A 21,392-nucleotide genomic window follows, 5' to 3' on the forward strand; every position below is an offset into this window, starting at 1 on the left:
CTGCTGGCAGCGGCTGCTTCTGGTCACAGGCCAGGTGGGTACGTTATATTGGTCCCTGTGGTCTTTGGGGTCTGGAGGTGAAGGTGTGACCATCATGCCTACGTGGCCCACCTTCCCTTTCTCCTGATCTGAGCAGAAAGAGCATCTTCCCGCCCAGTGTTGCCCCCTTCCACCAAAAAAACAGCCCTGCACCATGTCCCCTCACACCTGAAAGGAAATCCGCTTCCCAAATACTCATCAGCTCCCACTGGAATGACCCCATAGCATAGCCGGGTGTGCTGCAGCTCCCACCCACACCGCCCTGCTCACCCTGCCCGGCACCGTGACGCCCAGACAGCACCGCCAGAATCATCACGGCTGCGGGACTACCCCGCTCTGTGTCCCTGGTATGCAATAAAATAGAATAATTAGAGTGAAATGAAATAAAAAGTGAAATAAAATGAAAAGAAATGGTATGATATGAAAAGAAATGGCATGAAACGGAAGGGTATGATATGAAATAAAATGAAATGAAGTGAAATGAAATGAAATAATAAAATAAAATAAAATAAAATAAAATAAAATAAAATAAAATAAAATAAAATAAAATAAAATAAAATAAAATAAAATAAAATAAAAATAAAATAAAATAAAATAAAATAAAATAAAATAAAATAAAATAAAATAAAATAAAATAAAATAAAATAAAAAAGCAAAACGAACCTACCCAAGACACACGAGGCAGCCACACGCAGGACCCGGCGAGCCCCTGGCCCCAAGCAGCCTGCGGCCAGCAGGTGGCACCGCCACTGTGGGAGCCGGGGGCTGGCCGAGCCCCACAGCAAATCAGGCAAATCTAACTCATTTTTTTTAACTATTTATTTTATTTATTTATTTTTTTAAACATGAGCCCAGAGCTGCAAGGCACTTTGATGGGAAAGCTGGTGAAACGGGATGCTCTCTGAAAGGTCTGTTGGTGCAGAAAACCTAACGGAAGAGTGCTGCCCCTTTTATTGCTGGAAAATAAAGGGCGAGGTGGGTGACATGCCTCATACCCTACTGTCCCCTTAGCCCGAGGAGCTGAAGGGACTCCGTGCATTGAGAGGCCCCGGCAGGACGTCCCTCCAGCGGCATCTCCACGTGCGAGGACCAGGCTGAGGACTGGGCGGCCGCTGCCCGCGTCCTGCTCGCCTGCCAGCTCCTCAGCTGCGCCCCGCGCCCGCCGTCCTCCGAAAGCAAAGTCAGTGAGTCAGCAAAACAAGGCTGACTCAGCAGTTCCCCGCTGGAGAACGGTATCAATGACTCGGCATTTACGAGGCAGAGGTACAAGCGAGCAGCCCTGAAGTACCTGACTGCTGTCTTCCAAATGCAACCTCCTTCCTAGGGGTGGTGGGGATTTCAGCTTGCTGCTTCTCCCAGCGAGGCAGGTTTGTCTAGGGGGAACACAAGGCCATGCGCCCTGCCAGCTCCGCTTACATGCTCCTTCTAGCGCATCAAAGGGTCAAGTATGTTATGTTTTGCGCATACCGTTAATGATTAACTGCTGTCTGTAGAGCAACTAGTTTTTCTCTTGGCTTTAAAAAAGCTCTTGAAAGATGAAACGGCAAACCAGCCTTGGGTTGGCTCCAGCAGGTATTTACAGCTACTGTATTGATGGTACAGAAGATTAGCAGGCTTCTGGAATCTCAGGTATTTATTATTTTTTTTTCAGCTGATCTGTTCCTGGTAGGGTTGAAAATGGTTAGAAAAGCATGAGAGAAAGAGCAGGCTTGTGGCTGGGGCACATCGCTTCCTGGTCTGGTTGCCAGCTCGGTGTCACCTTGCACAGGTCACTTGGAGAGAAAAAGGAGAGCCCATCCCTCCTGTTTCAAGGCATCTGCAAGCCCACGTCCAGCTCCCATCAACAGCAAAGCATTGGCGCTGGCCACAGCCATCCCCTGAGCTGTGGGGTTTGGCCCCATGGAAGCAGAGGGGATTGTGTAGGGTTGGTGAATCCACCTGTTTTGGGAGGAGACAGATTGCTCTTTGGAGGAACCTACTAAGGAGACTTTTAAGAGAGGTTTTTGCCTTGGCTTTGCTGTTCAACCCTGAGATGGCTGAAGATGGGTGGGGTGAGTCCTGGCCTCAGCCTCCTCAGGAGCCTGCCCTTGAAGTGGGAATATCACTACCTCCTTCTGTCGTACGCCTTTATATTTTAAGATATTCATAGAAAGGATAGATCCCTACGGTAATCTTATAGGAAGGCTATGGGATGTACCTGCTGGGATTGCGAAGGTTTGGCCAGCACTGCATGAGTGCGGGAACAGGTCATGATAGCACTGTCTGGAGAGCAGCTATGCTGGTTGTAGGCAGGTACCTCGGCTGGCCAAAATCTGACAGCTTCTCGCTGACTCCAGGAGGCTGGAGCAGCTCTGCTGGGGCTGTGGAGGCCCCCTCCCAAAGGCCATCGGAAGGACCACGAAAGCAGCCACCTCCCAAGAGGTCCCAACTCTTCACAGCCCAGCTTTCATGTCATAAGTACGCTCTGATGATAAAGGAAAATAGAAGTAGCTCAGACCAAATTATTCTTTTAAGCACAGCCTCCGGTCATTGGGAGAGAAGTGGAAGCACAAATACGGATTCACAGATCTGTTGCGCACAGAGACGGTATTGATGGACACGTTAAAAATATCCGCGTGGCCGTAAGCCAGAAACCATTCTGTGTCTAAAACGGGTTTTCATTTCCTTTTCCTTTCTTTTGTTTTTGTTCCACTTTTTATGAAAAAGCCTTTGCACAACTCTCCACTTCGGTGCTTTACATTTAGCTCTTCTGAGGCAGGGAAGGTTGGTTTTTTTTTGTGTGTGTTTTTTTTTTTGTCTATGGAGCTGCTTACAAAAAAAGCTTCTAAGGCTGCAATGCAGACAGACATTTTTCATTGTGTCTCTTGAGCTGGGGGCACCAAAAGTGGCTGGGGCTGGCAAAATGTTGAGAAGAGTGCAGGAACCTGGGACGTCACCAGGAGGGTGCTGCTGGTGCTGCTCTGAGATGGGCTGGGAGGCTGATCGCAGGGCCAGGTGTGTTGTAACATGCTCGGATCCCTTTGGGGAGGACACACACTGATTAGCTGACATACAGCAAGTAGAGCAGCCTGCTATAATCTATACTGGATGTAATCAGAGTGTTGCAGAAGAAACAGATGGATATAAAGGGCTTTTGCCCAGGAGCTTCAAGTATTTAAAATCATCTTCCTATCAGTTAAACCTTTCCCTCAGAGCAGCCGGTTGTATTTCAGCACATAAATACAGTGCATTCCTTGGACGAGTGAAATAATCAGAAAGCTTTTACCAAAGGTCCCCAGTTAGCTTTTGGATACAATTTCACATCGCAAAATCTCAAGACATTATGTGCAGAGAGCAGGTAGATCTTCTCCAGCGCAGTGGTGGCCCTTTGTGAGACGTGACAGCTAACTCCCTAATTAATCTTCGAAATGTCAGAGCCTGCTGGAAGTAATTGGGCCTGACAGTTCAAGGGCTAATTAACTTCAAACCCTGCATTTCCTCTCAATTCCTTCACAATTCCAGGTCACTTATTTACTTTCTTTTTACATGCTTTTTAATGTTCGGGAGTGTGTCCATTCATGCCTGCTTTTCTGGACACCAAGGTCAAGACTAAAGGCATTAGGCAGGCTGTGTTGCACCTTCTGGATTCTCCTGGAGCATCTTGACTTGAGAGGAGAAGGAAGATGCTGCAGGCAGAGGGCTGGCCGCAGGGACACAGCAGGAGGCTCCTGGAGCACCGGGAGGTTTCAGCAGCATCCAGGAGCAAGGTGCAGAGGCTGTTCCAAGGCTGGGCAGCCTGTGGAGCACAGCCAGCGTCATTCGTCATCATTGCCATCCCAGGGAGGCTGCAGGGAGCAGTTTCGCGGGCCCCAGAGCACTGTCGTTGCCTTGCCCAGCTGTACTCAAGCAGCATTATGTGTGCTGCAACCCGATGTCTTGGGAAGCCTCCTGCAGCAGCTCTCCTGGGGACCATGTCCCATTCATCTTTCCCTCCCTGCAGTCTCGTGTGGCCCTCGGCTGACAGAAGATGAAGGACTTCTGCAGCAGAGGATCCAAACCTCGTTCCCCGCTGCCCGTCCCCGCACGGAGTGACCTTGTGACTATTACTAGAAATGCATGAAAAGCCTTTTCTCAGCTTGACAGGCTCAGCCGCTGGCCAGGCACAGATATAGAGCAGGTCTTTGTGAGAGCAGCACGCTCCTGGGCTCCTGAACTGCCCCCTGCGCCTCTTTGGCTCCCAATTTTCAAGGACAAGAGGGGCAAGGAGTTATTTGGGAGGCATCCCCCATAGGCACAGGGGGCTGCGGGGCTGCCCTCAGGCACCCCCTTTTATCCACTGGCTTCAGACACGTCTCATACCTGAGCAGGAGGATCATCTGCTCCGGAAGGAGGGGCTGGAAAAGCTGTATCTGATTTCCTCGCTCATTTTCTCTCCTCATTTCCTCCCAGCTAGGGCTTTCTTCCAGCAGCCGCGTAACCCTCTCCAGACAATATCTAATCTGTCTGTCACAGACGTACCGAGATGTCCCATGAGTGTGGTACCTCGTGATGAGTGACAACTGCCATTAAGCGCTACTCCTCAAACGCCAAGGCTCATGTCATTAGCGGGATCGCACAGATTCAGGCTGTCTCCTCGGAAGGAAAGGGATCGCCATATGTTCACTCGGGATTTACATAACGTCTCCTTTCACGAGCAGTGTCTTTAGGAGCCCAACAAAATGAAGAGCGCACGATTGTACGAACTATATTTCATATATTGTTGGTTTGCTTTTAAGAGTTCGGTCAAATAAAAGAATGTTTGATATTATTCGGAGCATTTTCTTTGACTAAATGTTATCCAAGTCACTGCAGATTGTCAAGGCCAATAAAATAGAGGTGAAACATCAACAGAGAAGAGCTTTCTGACAAGTTACTATCTTACTGTAAAGGGTCGAGGAGCGGGGGAAAGCAAATATAATGAACCAGAGAGCAAATGGCAGCATGAATCCTTTCCATATAGACACTGCAATATTTCATCTGCAGTTACAGCTTTTTTTCTTCGTGCTCTTTTAGGAAAGCCATATGAAAGCGCTATTAATTTCAGTTTTTCCCAGTCACCTTCCTATCCTGTGTTGAATGATGCTGTGATGACAACAGCTCAATATGACCACGATCAGGCCTGCTATGAATTACACCACTTATTCGAGTTAGAAAAGTCAGAGGTTTATCAGGCACAGGAAGCCAGTGTCAGAAGCAATAAGTCCTTTGTTCAAGCTAGGAAGTGTAAGGATATCTTGCCTTCCTTGGCATTACGAACAGGGCACACGGTGATGGCAGGAGCTGGCAATGCTGAAGGAGAGGCAATGACTTTGAGCATAGCATGTGGAGTTTCTTGCTTGTGTTTGCATGCCTAAAACATACATTTATCCTAGCTTCAACCTGAACATCCTCAATCTGCTTTCCCTGGCTACCCTGACCGGTGCTGGCTGCTGGGACAGCTTGGATCATGCTCCACGTGGTCAATGGAGAGACCCCACATTGGTTGCACGTTGGTCTTCTGCCCCATGGCTGTATCCTTTGTCTCTACACACAAGTTGTACCACATGTGGAGATAAAAGGTGAGGGAGGACTGTTTCTCTATGAAGATGTTGCTTTGGGGGCATGATGCTCTGTAAAAAAGTAAAAAAGTTGGGAATATCTACTCCCACCACCACTGCCTTCTCTTTTTCATGCCCTGATGGGAGTGTAGGAGTGGCTGTGGACCTTCTGCTGCTGTCTCCAGAGAGATGGATGCTCGCACTCACTTTCTAGCAAGATTTTTCGCAATGCTAACACAGATTTCTCCTTCCTCTCTCCTCCTGCACCCCAAGGACAAGCCTGCAGGTGACCAGAGGAGGCTTCTGCCATCCAAGCCAGAAGGCATCTGGGGACAGAGCTAGGAGCCAAAGCCAGGCTGGGCGTGTGGCTGCTCTGGGTGTGACATGTGGAGTTCACTCCTCACGGGTTCCTGTGCCTGGGTCTTATGGCAAAATCAAAATTAAGCAATTGCATTTTCTGTTTTGTGTATGTTTAGATTGTTAAAAGGCATGAGAGCTTTCTGGCTTCAAAGTGAGAAGCAGTAAATACACGGGTACCAGAAGTGGCTTTTGAGTGTTTCTTATTGCCTGCGTTTCGGAGCAGAATATTTTAGCTCTCCTAAGGAGACACTGCCAGCTTTTGCTATAAAGGGTACACAAGCTACCCGGGGCTCTGCTCCATGGACCTTTCATTGACTTTGCCCTGTACATATGTGACCACTATTTCCATAATGTACAAGTAAAAGCACATTGGTAGCGCGGGTGTTTCCAGTGATTAATGCCTCAAAGGTTAGGCATGGCTCTCTTGTTGAGGTATCATGGTGCTCTAGCAAGGATCGCTTTGCTGCTGTGTCTTGTTGTGCTAAAAGCAGCACAGTATTTTGCTGTTCTAATATTACAAAGGTTATTTTATTCAGATGCACTGGCCAAAATCTCTTGAGCATGCTGCTGCTCTCAGCCCTAGGCTCCCCACTGCTGGCGGGGGGATTTTTCCTTTTTTTTTTTGCCTTTCAGCAGAGCAGGAATGTGCTGGCAGCAGCAATACTGTGGTACCACATCCCGGCCAAGAGGCCACCACTTTTTAAAACCATCTGGCATGACATAAAGCATTTTTTTTTCTTGAAAAGCAACAATAGGTTCTGCTGGGGGGTCAGATCTGCTCAGTTTGTCCAAAGATTAAAAATCTAAGGTTGGGTTCCTTTCACCGAAATTTAGCTTTTCAGGAGGCAGGCATCTAATCTAAGCTAGTCACGTTGGCTGCTTGTCTGGTCAGAGGAGAGACGGGTTGCCAAATCTTGGTTCATCCCTCTGAAGACAGCTGCCAGCGTAGATGGGTCAACGGATCCTCTGCTCTTGCCTTTCTTTCTCTGTAGTTCACTGGAAGTGTTTGATCTGAGATGGGTTTTATTTTGGAAAAGGGTTGTACCAACCCCTCAGAAAACAAATCTGGTTCCCCTTCGGGGGAGAGGGGGCTGTCACAGGGCCAGGAGGAGGAGGGTAAAAGAATGAGGTTTTGATGTCTCCTCTCCCATTTGCTAACTAAACGAGCCTACCCAATACTTAATTTGGTAGATTAACAAAAGAAGCTATCCCCGCAGAGCTGGAAACAAGCTTCATTATGCCATGTCTTTAAAATTGCCAACAAGTCTCTACAGGACCTAATTTAACACATTCATTTGCTCACAAAAGTGCTTGAAGAACAACAAACCTGTCCTGTACAAGGACAAAGAAACTCTATTAATGTACTTTGTCAAGCTGAACCTATCATAAAAGTAACTGTATACGTCTGCTTTATTTTGCACAATGTATATCTGATTCTGTACAAAGAGTGAGAGCAGATATAAAACTTCCCTGGGGCTCCGGAGGATTTTGAGCTCTAACTAAAACACCCCAAATGCCCTCCTTTCACTAAAAGACTCCACCAAACACGCCAGTTACTTCTACAATGACCCCAAAATGCCCAGACGGCCATGTACCATGAACTAGCACTCAGAGGCAGGGGATTCCAGGAAAATGAGATAACCCTTTTTACTCATGCACACACAAGTGTATGTTTATAAATGTATATTTGTGTATATATATTTGCATGCTCATCTATCTGATCAGTACTTTTCTTCAGCTTCTCCAAGAGCTGCTGTTCCCCAGCAAGAGGAAGGGCTCTCTCCCTAGGGGATATCTGGTCAATATGCATCGATGACATCCATCACACATTGCTCCACCAATAGTGAGCCAAGGTCCTAAGCAGGAAGGGACTGTCCCCGTGGGACTTACGACTGATCCGGTCACCTCCTGCAGGAGAGAAGGGCCACTAGCGACTGACAGTGCCTGTTCTCCACAGCTGCATGGAAAGGAGAGGGAGAAACCAGCCCAAAGCTACCACACGACAGACCTCACAAGGAGAAACCATGCTGAAACATCTAAGATGGAATCCAGCTGAGCACTTGCGCTTGGTATTTAGACCAGACCACCTGAACAGCAAATGAATTTCATGAATTTAGTCCTCAGGTACAGGTACTTAAGCCTGACCTCTGGGGTCACAGCATGAGTGGCCTCATGCCCATAGGGAAAAGATGTCCCTTCTCCATGCCCTTGGCTGGCGGACACCACCCCACACCTCCACACGCCACAGCACACCTAGTATGGGCTTTCCTGGAGAGAATGGGATCCCCCAGGGTGCTGATTAGGCCCAGCACAGGCTAACAAAGTACTTCAGGCTGTGCTTAGCTTCCACACATGCACAGCCTGGGATTAGGGATGATTTTGGGATTAAGCATATGCTAAAATATTTTGCTGGATTATAGCCAGATGAAGGAAAGAAAAGGTATGAGAACGGAGGCTGGTGATGAAGAAACGTGCACGCTCTTCCAGTGGCTTAATGCGAACTATTCAGTGCAGGATGAAACACACGCTGCCCAAATTATTTAGCTACTTGTCTATAAGCCTGTAAATCATTGCATCAAATACTGTTAAACTAATCAGAAGATATTTTTGAAATGGGAAAACTACTCCCATCAAACTATCAGCCTATATCTCATACAAACTCACCTTTTTCATTTTCTCAATTTCCGAGTCTCTAGAGATCATGTCTCTACCAACATGTTCAGTGCTTCTGTACATTTGCTAGCACATAAATCCACTTTAAGAAAACACCTGTCTTTAGATTAGAGGATTGAGCGGAGGGCTTAAATGCGAAAGTCAGCATGTTCATTTATTTGTAAGCAACCCCCAGTACAGTGGTCCTGTGATGCGTCGCCCGGGTGCTCATTACCGCAAAGGAATGGTGTTGCAGTCTGTGAAATGAAACTGAAGCTAACGATGCACGCCAACAGCAGGAAGAAAAAAAAAAAAAGAGAAATACAGAAAGTACAAGGGTTGCTCTCCCACGTCCTTGTGCAGTGTCAGGAGGCATATAGAGCTGTCACGTCTCACCAGGCAGGGAAGGGATGCTTCGGTGCCGGTACAGCTGCGACAAGCACATGATACTGAGCTCTGGGCTGGGCTGTTATCTTCCCAATCTCTACCTGCATCAGCACCTGGGCAGAGCATAAGAACAAAACAAAAAGCAGAGGCGAGAACAGGCAGGGTGGTGTTGGTGAATGGGTGTGTTTTAATGAGAAAGTAGAATCATAGAATCATAGAAAAATTAAGGTTGGAAAAGACCTTCAAGATCATCTGGTCCAACCATTCCCCTACCACCAATGTCACCCACTAAACCATGTCCCCAAGCACCACGTTCAACCTTTCCTTGAACACCCGCAGGGACGGTGACTCCACCACTTCCTTGGGCAACCTGTCCCAATGTTTGACTGCTCTTTCTAAGAAGGAATGTGTCCTACTTGTTTTAACTGTCGAAGAGTAGTGCTCTTTGTCCAATTCTTTAATTGTTGAAGAGTAGGGGCATGACGTTTCCATTTTTCCACTCACCACGGACATTGCCTGTCTGCCAGGACTTTTCATCTATGATGGAGAGAGGCTTGGCAACTCCATCAGCCAGTTCCCTCAGGACCCTGGGATTCATGTCATCAGGTCCCACAGACTTGTACCTGTTTAGATTCATCAGGTGGTCTCGAACCTGCTCTTCACTTACAGTGGGTGGGACTTTGATCCCCCAGCCTCCACCTACGGGTTCAGGGAAATGAAAGACTTGGGAAGCCCTTCGACCAGTGCAGACGGAGGCAAAGAAGTTGCTGAGTACCTCAGCCTTCTCCATGTCTCTTGTTACCAATTACTCAGATACAGAAACTCACTCCTAATATAAGAAATTAGCCACCTATAATCACTTTTACAGCCATGGCTGCGTCCCACGCTGTGTTCTGGCCGATAGGCACGCCTCTGCTCCCCACGGCTGTCTGCCTCATGCTCCCGCCTTCGCTCCACACCACCACTGCGCCACTGGTTAGGCCCAGGCCCCCTGCTGCTGGATGTTTGAGGGGCCGGCCTGTTCCCCGCATCGCTGCGGTGCCAATGATATCGCTGATATGTGTCTGTGGGCCGGGCACCGGACGTCCTCCGGGCACTGGTGTCGTTTGTGCCGGAGGTGCTGTCCCTCTGCCCATGACACATCTTCCTCTTGTTAGCTGCCATCCCTCTCGGTGCTTCCTCAGACCGCTTCGCTGTCCTCACACCGAGGAGGGCTGCCGCTCGCCTTGCTCCTTTCTCTAGCCTTCTTCCTGCCGCGTACGCTGGCTTTCAGAGGACCGAGTAGCTGAGCAAGTGGCGGGCCAGCTGCAGGGGTCCTGTTTTATAGGGCCCGGGGCAAAGGCGGGGCAGCGGTGGCCACTGTGACCTCAGCAAGGCTCTGTGATGCCCAGCATGAGTGGCCCAAAGGCGGCTGTGTTGGGAGCGGCCTGGAAGATGCCCTCACGTGGAAGAAGGAGGAAGGTTGGGGGGCTGAGGGCCCCTTTTCTGGGGATGGCTCCCCCAGGCCATTTGGCTTGCCAGAGGGAAAGGCTGCCCCACGCAATCCTGCCTCAACCCACTTTTCTTCAGATCTCCAAGGGTTAGAATCTCTTGTTAACAAAAGAAATTACATGTACTGGATTATTTCGTGTATTGTTTACAGACACTGTGAATTTTCCTCAGGATCTACTGATATTCTCAACTTCAACTATGTAAGCATCTGCAAATTTCATCACAAAGCTGTTTTCCTTTCCTTTGCGTTAGGAGGCGACTGAAATTCAGCTCTAATGCTGTCCTTTCCAGTACTGCAGTCACTTTTCAATTGCATTTTGTTCTGCCATCCGCCCTAGTGCCTGAGCTCACGGACTGCTTACCTACATGTTCCTCTTTGCTGCTCTTCCCCGTGCTGCAACCTACTCTAACTTAATACTCTTGCTTTTCCATGCTCCCACTGTTTTTCTCATGTCTTTTTTAACCTGACTCATGTTTGCGACATTCTACGCTTGGATGTGATTAAGAGTCACCAGATGGTATCGCTGGAGATGGCTTTGCTGATCTTATTTAAGCTGACTTATTTAAGACCAGTTCCTTCCTGAAGAAATGTGGCCAATTGTGATACACTTCCAGTCTCAGCTGTGGAGAGGATGACGGGTAAAATCTATTTTGTCTAAACGGGGCTTTTTCAAGACCGGTGTGTAGATTCTGCCTGGTGGTAACATCTGTGCAAGCAAGCAATACATGGTGCCAGAAACCTTGTACGTCCCCAATCAATCCATAGCAAAGTTTGCTTGTATTGTTAAATTTGCTGGGATCCCAGAAAATTTGTAAAGGTCTGATGCTCTTGGGAGCTGGAAAAGTCAAAGCAGCGTGAGAGCTCTGCTGGATGGCTGACAGAGTGCAGAAATGTGCTTCTTTCAAAATAAGTTCTTTATCAAGAGGTTTGCAGGCATAGATTGCCTGTGAAAGCGAGAATGGAAACGCATTTTTTGTTTCATCGTGCTATATACAATAATCAGGAATAGAACAATTTAATCTGATGACAGTTTTCATTCCATTTCTTTTAGGGAAAAAAACACTGAATAGCTTTTTGTTTTACAGTACTTGGATTGTTCCTCCACTCTAATGCAAACCTTTCTCATGCTTTTTCAGCTGCCACTTAGACACTTTTTAAAGCGCAGGAAAATTAGTTTTTCATACAAAAGGGAGGAGGTGTTTCATAAATAAGGAAAAGCAGGAGTTCAATTTTACTGCAGTCATTTGTCACAGAAAGGGCAGGAGAAATGAACAAGATCTCTGTTTGGTGGCGCACTTAATGCTCTTGAAAATACTCTGTAATACTCTGTGCAACCAGACTCTGTTTAAGACCTACCTTTTGATGCGTCTACAAAGGAATTTGCAACAGTGAGCTAGAAAATGTACTAGTATTAAATGCCCTAATAAAGCTAGGAAGAAGAGAACTCTACATGCTCTCTCCGAGCTTTCCCTTTCTGTTCTTGTTCTCCTTGACCAAGCCTTTAATGATCAACTCCCGCACCGTGTCCTCAGCGTCATAGATAAGGATTCTTCGAGAAGAGGATGCAGTGGACTCTGCCCATGTAGTCTCAGAGCAGCCACGAGGGCCCGGTGCCACAGACCCCAAAGGACACCCCGTGAGCACTGAGCAGCCTGACACAGCGGGGCAGGCAGTCTATCACTTTCTCGCTTCTCCCAGCATTGCATTAAAGCGTTTTAAGTGATGCCATGGTTGTAACCTTTCCAACGTTACTTCATCATTCATCAGTTTGAAAAGCAAGTTAATTAAGTGACAATAGAAAGTTTTGTTCTGCAAAGGAAACAAAAGAAGAACATTTTCTTGCCTTGAGGTGATCATATTTAAGCCTTGATCCTGCCAAAGTTTTGCACTTGCTTAAATACGTAACCAGTGTGCTTGCACATGGTTACTGCTAGAAAATTCACTCAGCCTGCACCCACCGACTCCAGCCCTGCTTTCATGTTGAAGGTCCTGCATGACTGCGTGCAGCATCCCTGGCTTTGGATCTCAGCGCTTTGGAGCATGAACGATGCCAAGGTCTGGTGGGTTGGTGCAGCACAGCACAAAATCATAGTTCATGTTCCAGAAAAACGGCGCGTGGAGCTGAAAACTGCATGTTGTTGGGGAGAAGTGGAAGAGACTGGAGAGAGATTCACCTTGGTTAACTTCACCTGGCTAAAAACTAAGCATCTCATCTAAAATAATTGTGCGGGCTTCTCCAACAGTCAGCAAAGAAAAGTTAAGAGTCTCACCTAAGATGCCAAGGTGATGGACGTACCTTGCTCCACTGATGACAGAGGGAAGCTGGACAAGTAGCCTAGGGTAAATATTCAACATTTCTAGAAGACTTTATTTAGATGAGTGGAATCCCGCTCTTAGTGGCTGCTAAATGAAATCGGAAAATGTGGTGTCACTTGGACAAACTTTTCCACTGTTGCCTCTCATGAACTTGTTGTGCCCATAGCTTGCACCCACAACGCCAGCCCACTGCCAATGATGGATGCAACAGCTGTGAGTAGTGAGACCGAGGTCTGGTGAATTCTCCTTTCCTTTAACTTCTAGCTAGAGTCATTTAAATAAATCAATAAATCTAAAATTAATAAAAAACAAGGAAGCCCTTTAACAGAAGCAGGTGACTACAGATCTGTATTACCAACTCAAACGTGGTGAAACTTTTCTGCTCAGTCTTTCGGATTCTGCTGCTCTCTTGCTGTCTCTAGCAAGTCTCTTGCTGACAGTAAACCAATTAGACGACTTTTAGTGCTGGCTATTTTGGGAGTATTCGGCTATGCTACACAAACACCTATTACAGCACATGTTGGCCTGGGGACTGGAAAGAGAAAGGGAGGCTGGAATTAAATCAGGCCCTCTTGGGTTTTATGGTCATGATGAGAGAAAGTGAAAATAGAGAAAAAAATCAATCCCAACACTGGCAGCATTCAGGACCCAGATGACTGTGACCTTGTAAATAATGTGGAATTCATGCTCCTATTAATTTGCCCAGTGCCTCTCTCACCTTATTGTAAAAGAGGAATAATTCAGATTACGTCGATGGAGTTAAACTCCTATAAAATTAATGTAAGATCCCAGTGCAGCCAAAAGTCTCTCCACTGAAAAACAAAATCTCCTATATGCGAGACTCCATTCCCCAGAGTTGTTTTTCCTGTATTTTCCCCTTTAAATCCAAAAGAAAGGGGACCATTCAGTAAAACAAAAAGCAGTTATTCAGTGTTTCATATACTGACAACATTCATCCTCAGGAAGTCTTTGTTGATTGTGCCTAGCATGTATAGTAATAAAGTAAAAGCAACACAAAACGGTGGTGTCTCCATATCCTATAGATGAGATGAGGCTATTGTCCCGTTATATTTAGACAATGCCATGCTGCTCGTGGAGAGTCTCCCCAACAGCAGTAACCAGTTACCAAAGGTCAGGCAATCTCTTTAGCCAATTAAAAATAGTGCTTCCAGACAGTGGTTCATTCAGATATTGATTCTGGTTTGGAGACCAACGAGTGATAGAAAATAAGTCAGATTAAATGTTATATTACAATGGCATAATGTATGTAAAAAACAATTATGTCCTCAGCACAAATGCCGAGACGGGTTTTTGTTTCAGTTAAAGTAGCATACAATCAGATTTGAGTGCAATTTATTTGAGTGCTATAGTTAACTTGAAAAATGTTCAGAGGTTTAATACGCATGTGCGGATACAGAGTCTATATAAACATATGCTTGTATATATATATATATACACACACACATATAATTAACAGCCTTAAGTTAGGGACATATGAAGATCCTTAAATTAAAAAGCCCGAAGAATTCTAAAGTGGTGTAGACAACAGACTCGGAAATCACATGAGCAAGAACACTTTTGTGCTTCGATTTAGTATTTTTGGTACTAATTTTATAAATAGTAAATATGAGCTATAACGGGAGCTCACTAATGGTTAGCTTCCCACTGGAGACCCTTACAGAAAAAAATATATAAATGAACGTAACCTTCTGCATGTGCTAATGTAAAAAATAACCTGCTGGAGTCAGCAGGAAGCAGGGACGATAAAAGGCAGAGGTGCTCCAGGTCTCAGCTAATGGGCTGCGCTCCGCCGCAGGCTCAGCGGCTCCTGCAAGAGTGATGGGAAGGCTAGGGGCCTGGTAGCACCGGCAGGCAGCACGAGCTTCAGCTGCCTTCTCTAACATTTTTACAAAGCCATTTTCCGTTTGCATCCTTGGTTGGACCGAGTGTGATCTCTGGTGGTCTTTTACTATCCTCTCTCCAATGTTCCTCCATATTTGTATGCACTCTGTGTATTTTTCTGTAATTATTTTCCAGACAATTTCTGTTGCAAAGTTCATTTTTTGCGACAGCCATTCCCCAAAGTCACAGATTCTTGTTTCTTTTTCTGAAGAACTTTCATTTATTTTCACATTGCACTTTTGGAGTTTCTTCACCCTCTCCTTCTTGTCCAACAGATTTTAAATGTCCAGCAGTGATGGTGCCACCACCACTCTTCTGATTATTTGTATAGGAGTCTTTAATTCCCACATGTTTGATTTCCAGATATGAAATACCATTTTATTGCTATGTTTTGTAAATCCTTTGCCAAATTCAAGTTTCTAGTTCAGAAGTTGAGTTTTATTTCAATATATCCTTAGCTTCCCCCCGCCGTCAGGAAATGGATCCAGGATGGATGCTTCTCTGCTACAATTTCTCCTTCCTGTTTTTCATCTGTGACAAAATAAGGAACTTCTTTCAGTTGTCTTCAGGGCTATTTTTCTGTACGGACTGGACGATGTATCTGTTAATTCATAGATTTATGGGTAGATAAACCACCTCAGAATGCTGGTGATTTGAGCACTTTCTAATATACTCATGGGAACTTCTTGTTCTCATTCACGTTATTCTTCCTTTCTCCTTATTCCACCTTTGTACCTTCCTCTGTCAATCCTCACTCCCTCTTAGGAGTTCCCCGGTGCTATTTATGGCACCCGTACCTGGAACGCTGATATGTCCTATCTCCTTTTCTACTGCTACACCCATTAGATTGGCAGAACACTGTTCCTACCAGCTCTCACTGTATTGGCCAGGCCAGGAATAACTTCTGGTATTACCTGCTTGTTTCCTGTCATCTTGTATTTTTATGTGGACACTACCTCAAGAGGTGGGGGAATAAATCATTAAAGCATATTGCGGCATTCAGGGGTACAGTGCGAGTTAAAATAGCTGTGTGTTTTCATTTTCCAGCAAGATCAGCATGACAAGTAACTTAAAAAGTAAATAAACAAACCACAATTACAGCCAGCAGTATTATAAATGCTACAAAACCTCGAAGGTTTTTTTTTTTTTTTTTTTTTTTTTTGCTATCCCTGCTGGCTCTGGGGCAGGTGAGAACCACTAAATGCTATTCCCAGGAGTCTGCTGACATCAGGTGAGGGGTTGGTAGGACACCCACGCTGTTTTGGTTTGACTCAGAAGAACCAAGGTGGCAAAAATCAATGTATTTCCTAATGGAAAAGAATCAATTAAAAATACATACATAAGATAATATCCTTTTAAATATAATACTTTCTTATATTAAAATATAAGAAAAAATATTTGCAAACACAAAATCTGAGTTTTTTACAGAGGTACCAAGTTAAACGTGAATTTGGCTTGGCAAGAGTTAAAAAAAAAAAGTCCACATGTTTATACAAAGGTATTAGAAATACCCTGCTGAGTAGCTCTGTGTGCTCCTTGCTGCCCTGGGTATCTTGCTTCTGTGGCTGCCAGAGAGGGAAGGAATCCTGATCTGTCCCATGGCCAAATTGCGGAGAATTAAACCCTTTGTCTCGGGAGCCTTTCACCTTCTCAGGCTGCTTGAAAAACCTGCAGGAAAATGAGAAGCCATGGATATTCTTGCCTTGGAAGAAATTTCATTTCTGTCATCGCTGCGTGCTCCATCTCCCGAAGATGCTCCTGTTCGCAGCCTGCATCAAATGAAAAACATCGGAGTACATTATGGGGCTGAAAGCTTTTAATGTCAGTCTTGGAGCGTAGGCTCGATGTGTTCTCAAGCCCAGGCAGTAACAACTGACGGGAGATAGCACTGCTCTTTCGAAATATGGCAATCATTTTTACATGTTATTGATGGGTTTTTGATGGTCCTGCTATTAAGGACATAAAGGACACAAAGTTTTGTGCTTCGGGGCATAAACCAGTCTCTCCTACATCCTTGGCAGCAGGGGAAACTTAACCAAATAAGCAGATTATAACGTGATTGTCCAATGTGGGGTTTTGTGTGTCTCTCTGAAGTATTTGATGCTGGCCACTGCTGGAGACAGGATATCACATTGGCTGGACTACTAATCTGATTTAGAATAACAGACCTTTTATTCCTATTAAGCATGTCTTAGTGCAGAGTCGGGTTTCAACTAGTACTGATGGCCATGAAACACTAAAATCGAGCCCCAACCCACCCGCAGAGACCGGGTACAAATTTTATCAATGCAAATATGGCATTGCAAAATTTGACTCATCCAGTCATGCCATGCCATATTTTTCAAATGAGGAGAAAAATACCAGCAGTATATTCCATCATTTTCCTCTGCAAATTGCCAAAGCAATGACGATGAAACATTTTGTGCCCGGCCGGCTAAATTCACATGCCAGTTCTGCAAGGGAGAGTTAACGGAAAGATTTGTGTGTTTGAGTACAGGGTTAGGTCCCCAAAACAGAATAGCCTTTTCAGCTCTCCATGTTGTTAGCACTTCTCTCAAACAGCACTTCCCTTTTTGCTCAATCCTTGGATGTGGGAAAGGTTTGTTTTCAGCTCTGTGTGCCTGCAGCGCTTGCTCAGTGTTGAGCTGCAAGCTGGTCCCATATGCAGGCTATAGCTGCGCTTTTGCAGGGTCCCTTGTTGCAGCTGACTGCTGCTGACCACAACTCTCATTTCCTCTCCGTGTGAACGTGAAATGAATGCTATCAGAACAGCCTTTCTTAATGCAAGCCAAAGAGAAAAAGATATTTTTCTGTTTTATACTCGACCACACTGTATTTCAAATACATTACCTCACCTCCACAAGTCCGGTGGGAATTCGCCCCTTTTGTCACGTGCAGTACACGGACCCGCACTACTCCTACGAGGATCATTGCACAGCTTTTCTTTTTATTCATTTGCCCAGCACACAATCATCCTTAAACGATCTCCAGTGTGTACCAGCTGTGCTGGGTCCTCCGTTCGTTTGTGTTGTGTCATCATAGCTGAGAGCTGGGGGAAAAAAAAAAATCACACAAATGTGATACAAATGTCAACTGTAGAGTAAACACAGTACTGTGAACCTTTCAGGACAGAAACTCTGTCTTTGTTATGTGTTTGTACTGTGCGGTGCCTAATGTAGAGGCATTCTGGCCTGCAGTCATAATTGTGGATTCAAATTTGTAATAATAAGGAGAACAAAAAAAGTAGTTTTTCGTGCCGTCTCTTGGAAAGCACAGCTGTGAGTCAAAGAGAGCGACCGATCCTCACTTGTACGATGCTAGGCAGAAAAGTTGGCCAACCTGACCGCATACACGAGAGGGGCAATGGCAGTCCCCGATTCCTTACGTACAGCGCTGCTTCGTCAGCACTAAAGGCCTGATCCTTCCTTTAACAGATTGCTAAACCAGAGGTAGGAAAACAGAAAGCACGCAGTCACGCTGATTTGGGTTCTGAGTCTTCTGCGTTCTGTCCTATGGTTCTGCCCTACGGATGTGCCTATCTTTATGCACCACAGACAAGCTCATCTGTCTAAATAATTCAAAAGAGCCATCTCCGACGGAGTGGATGTGCCTTGCTGCTGCCTCCTCGCCTGGCCGACCCCTCATCCAATCTGCTGGTGCTTGTTGGTGCCCTAACTCTCCTGACGTGCTTGGGCACACGGACCTCTCCCTGCTCGATCGAAGGGTATTTCCATATAACCTTTGGCAGCTCACGCTGCGAGCTGTGCAAGATTACGCGCCCCTGCTGTCTGCCCTGCCTTCTCCTCAGCTGTCACAGCGGGGACAAGGGCATCACTCTGGGTTGCCACCTATTTCAGTCTACATGAGGAGACAGCTGGGAGCTGCAGTGCCTGAGAAGCAGACACGGTGCCTATCCTCTCGCCCCTGCTATCAGAGAGCACGGGCAGGGCAGCTCCTGAATCAGCCTGAGATCATCTCAAGGCACCTGCCCGGGGCTGCGGTCTGCTTGGAGCAACTGCTAGGTCTGCAGGATGGCCTCGCAGCAGAGCTCAGGTGTCCACCTAAACTTAAGCCGTTGGGCACACAGTAAAACAAATCTGTAAGGAATTTTTATTGATAATGTTCTAAGTATAAACTCTGTTCCGCAAGACCTATTTATAATTCTTCAGTCTGTCACTGACATAACCAGGGAGACATATGTGCCCAGGGAGGCATATTATGTCAGGTGGGAGACATCCTTCAGAGCTCATCCCTTTGACCCTCATCTATGAGTATTATTATTTCGAAGCCTTATGAAAAGATATTAAAAAAATGAGGAACCCTTACACTTCCTCTGTCCCTCAAGGATATCTGTTTGGAGAAAAATGTAAGCAATGTTTCAACAATATTCCCACAAACACAAGACTTATTGGTGGCTTGAAGAACTGACTGAAGCTGGGGACGATTATGTACGGTACCACAAAAGCATTTGTCAGGGGAGAGTCGCCAAGACACGGTCACAGAAGGGATGAGTTTGGAAGGTGCATCTGGAGACCATGCTGTCCAACCCCCCTGCTCGGGCAGGGTCAGCCACAGCAGGTTGTCCACAGCCATGTCGAGATGGGTTTTGACTGTCTCCAGACAGCGACACAACTTCTCTAAGCAGAGGACCTGGGGACAGACAAGCCCAAAGTCACGCAGCACGATAGCACAGGTCTCTTCTATCGATCCCCTAACTCTTTTCCTGGGAATTAAGTTGGGATGTTTGCTGTCAAATCTGCCTGTTAAAGTCAATAGCCTCATGCTATTCTGTAGCTTTTCTTGAAGAAAAGAATGATAAATTTGATATAAGGGACAGTGGGGTTGCCTTTGTTGCTTTCAGTAGGAAGTCATAAAGAGGAAAGACAGCTTCCAACTTTTAGTATTAAAGGGAACAACTCTGTCTTAATTTCCTGTGGTTTTACATGAGAACTGTCCCTGAAGGAACCAGACAGCATCTGCCACAAACTCTGTCTACTGGATTTTTGTGATTTTTTTTTTCTTGGACAATTTTACAGTGCTGGAATATGCATGCGTCTCCACACATCCCTCTCAAAAGGCCCATTAATTTCTTTGGTAGATCTGCATGTTGCATGGGGTTTTATTTTATATTTTTTTTTGTCTGTGTGGGAAGCATTTTTCATCAGACGTGGCCTTTATTTATTGCGTACTGAGGAACGGCCTGGGACGAGGAATAAAACACCGGCCACCGACAGCACTTCAGATCACTCGGTGCCTCAGCGAACACAGAGCTCTTCGGGGAGCGCGAAAGCGTCTGGCGAGGGCATTTTAGAGGCTAAGTGCCCTTTCTCCAGATGTTTCCTACGCCGAGTCGGCAGCCGTAATTTCCACCGTGGAAATTACAGGAGCTTTATCACTAATAAAAACATGCAGTTTGGGGGGGGGGGGAGAGGAAAAAAAGGCAGTTCCCCCCTCCCCACAAGCAAACCCCTGATATTTCAAGCTGTAAAAAAAAAAAAATTGAAGAACCGATGAGGAATTTCTACAAAGGAATGCCGTGCAGGCTTCGATTTGTGAATTTGGGGTGGAAAAAAAAAAATGCACGTAATAATGACGATTATTAATAATAATAATCTACCCCGCCGCCCTAGCAACGGTTGCTAAGGAGAGGGGCGGGGCTACGCGGCGGAGGCCCCGCCCGCAGCCCGCCCGCCTACAAGCCCCATGATGCCGCGCGGCGCTGCGGCGCGTGACCGGGGGAGGGGGGGTGAAGGAGGAGGGGGGAGGGGGGGGGTCCGTCTCTCCCCCCGCCGCGTCCCCTGGCCGGGCTCGGCGGCCGCCATGTTGGCTTGAGGCGAAGATGGCGGGGGGCGGCCGCGGGCGGGCAGCGCGCTGAGGGAGCGGCACCCCCGGCTGCTGCGAGGGAGGGAGGGAGGAGGGAGGGAGGAAGGGGGGCGAGGCGGGGGACGGAGGGAGGGCTGAGGAGGAGGAGGAGGAAGAGGAGGAGGAGGCGGCGATGCGAGCGGAGCGCTGAGGCTGCGGGAGGCGGCAGCCGTTGAACGCCCCCCCCCCCCCCCCGGGTCCCCGCAGAGCGCTGAGGGGAGGCAGCGGCGGGCACGGGCAGCGCCTGGGGAGATCCTGCCCGGCCCCCGGGATCCAGCCTTACCCCCCCCGAGCCTCCCGGGAGCCACCCCGAGCTGCCCGCCGGCCGGGTGTCCGCGGCGCTAATGAAGGAGGTGACCGGGACGCCGCAGCCCTCGCCGTGAATCACCCCGTCGTTATTCGCCGAGGCCGGCGGAGGAGAAGGAAGAGAGAAGGGAGAGAAGGCGTGGGGGGGGGAGGGCGGGAGGGGAGGGGAGGGAAGGCAAGGGGGTGTGCGGGCAGAAAAAGCCCCGCACGCAGCCCCGAAGCCCGCAGGCGGCCCCCGGAGCCCGTGGGCAGCCCATGTCGCCGCGCGGTCCTGCCGGCCCTACCTGGCACCGCCGGTGGTGACACGGACCTGCTGCGTGGCAGCCCAGGACCTGCTGCTACCTTTGCATATATATATATATATATATTATTATTTTTTTTTTTAAAAAAAATCGGTTTTTCGGAAACCATCAGGGGGGATTCTCAAGATGTCCAGCGGCGTCCCGGCTGATATGGTGAGTCCCGGCGCTCCCCCTCGCCTCGCGGCGTTGCGGGGGGAACAGCCTTGGCTCGAGGCCTCT

The 21,392-nt window shown here is 47.2% G+C and overlaps 1 protein-coding gene and 2 long non-coding RNA genes across 5 annotated transcripts in view; 2 read left to right on the top strand and 1 right to left on the bottom strand.

The window, feature by feature from the left end:
- The first annotated feature begins 674 nt into the window (after positions 1-674).
- LOC125183852 (uncharacterized) lies at positions 675-7,296 on the top strand. The gene is made up of 3 exons (XR_010828354.1): positions 675-1,668; positions 5,430-5,615; positions 5,747-7,296. It is a non-coding gene; the product is annotated as an uncharacterized lncRNA (long non-coding RNA).
- A 1,528-nt stretch (positions 7,297-8,824) lies between these two features.
- LOC106041134 (uncharacterized) lies at positions 8,825-20,980 on the bottom strand. 3 transcript variants are annotated; one of them, XR_010828350.1, is made up of 5 exons: positions 20,849-20,980; positions 17,559-17,752; positions 16,215-16,472; positions 9,844-16,010; positions 8,825-9,106 (listed from the first exon to the last, which is right to left on the bottom strand). It is a non-coding gene; the product is annotated as an uncharacterized lncRNA (long non-coding RNA). The 3 variants fall into 3 exon arrangements; XR_010828349.1 differs by having other exon boundaries at positions 9,844-16,472; XR_010828351.1 differs by having other exon boundaries at positions 9,844-16,472; positions 17,554-17,752.
- Positions 20,981-21,051: 71 nt separating this feature from the next.
- UBL3 (ubiquitin like 3) overlaps positions 21,052-21,392 on the top strand; it is a 57,221-nt gene continuing 56,880 nt past the window's right edge. The window contains exon 1 of the mRNA XM_048072787.2: positions 21,052-21,326. Within this exon, the coding sequence (XP_047928744.1) occupies positions 21,300-21,326 (27 nt within the window). The 5' untranslated portion in view covers positions 21,052-21,299. The remainder of the gene's footprint in view (positions 21,327-21,392) is intronic.

Source organism: Anser cygnoides, chromosome 1 (assembly GCF_040182565.1).
Source record: "Anser cygnoides isolate HZ-2024a breed goose chromosome 1, Taihu_goose_T2T_genome, whole genome shotgun sequence".
NCBI lineage: Eukaryota > Metazoa > Chordata > Aves > Anseriformes > Anatidae > Anser > Anser cygnoides.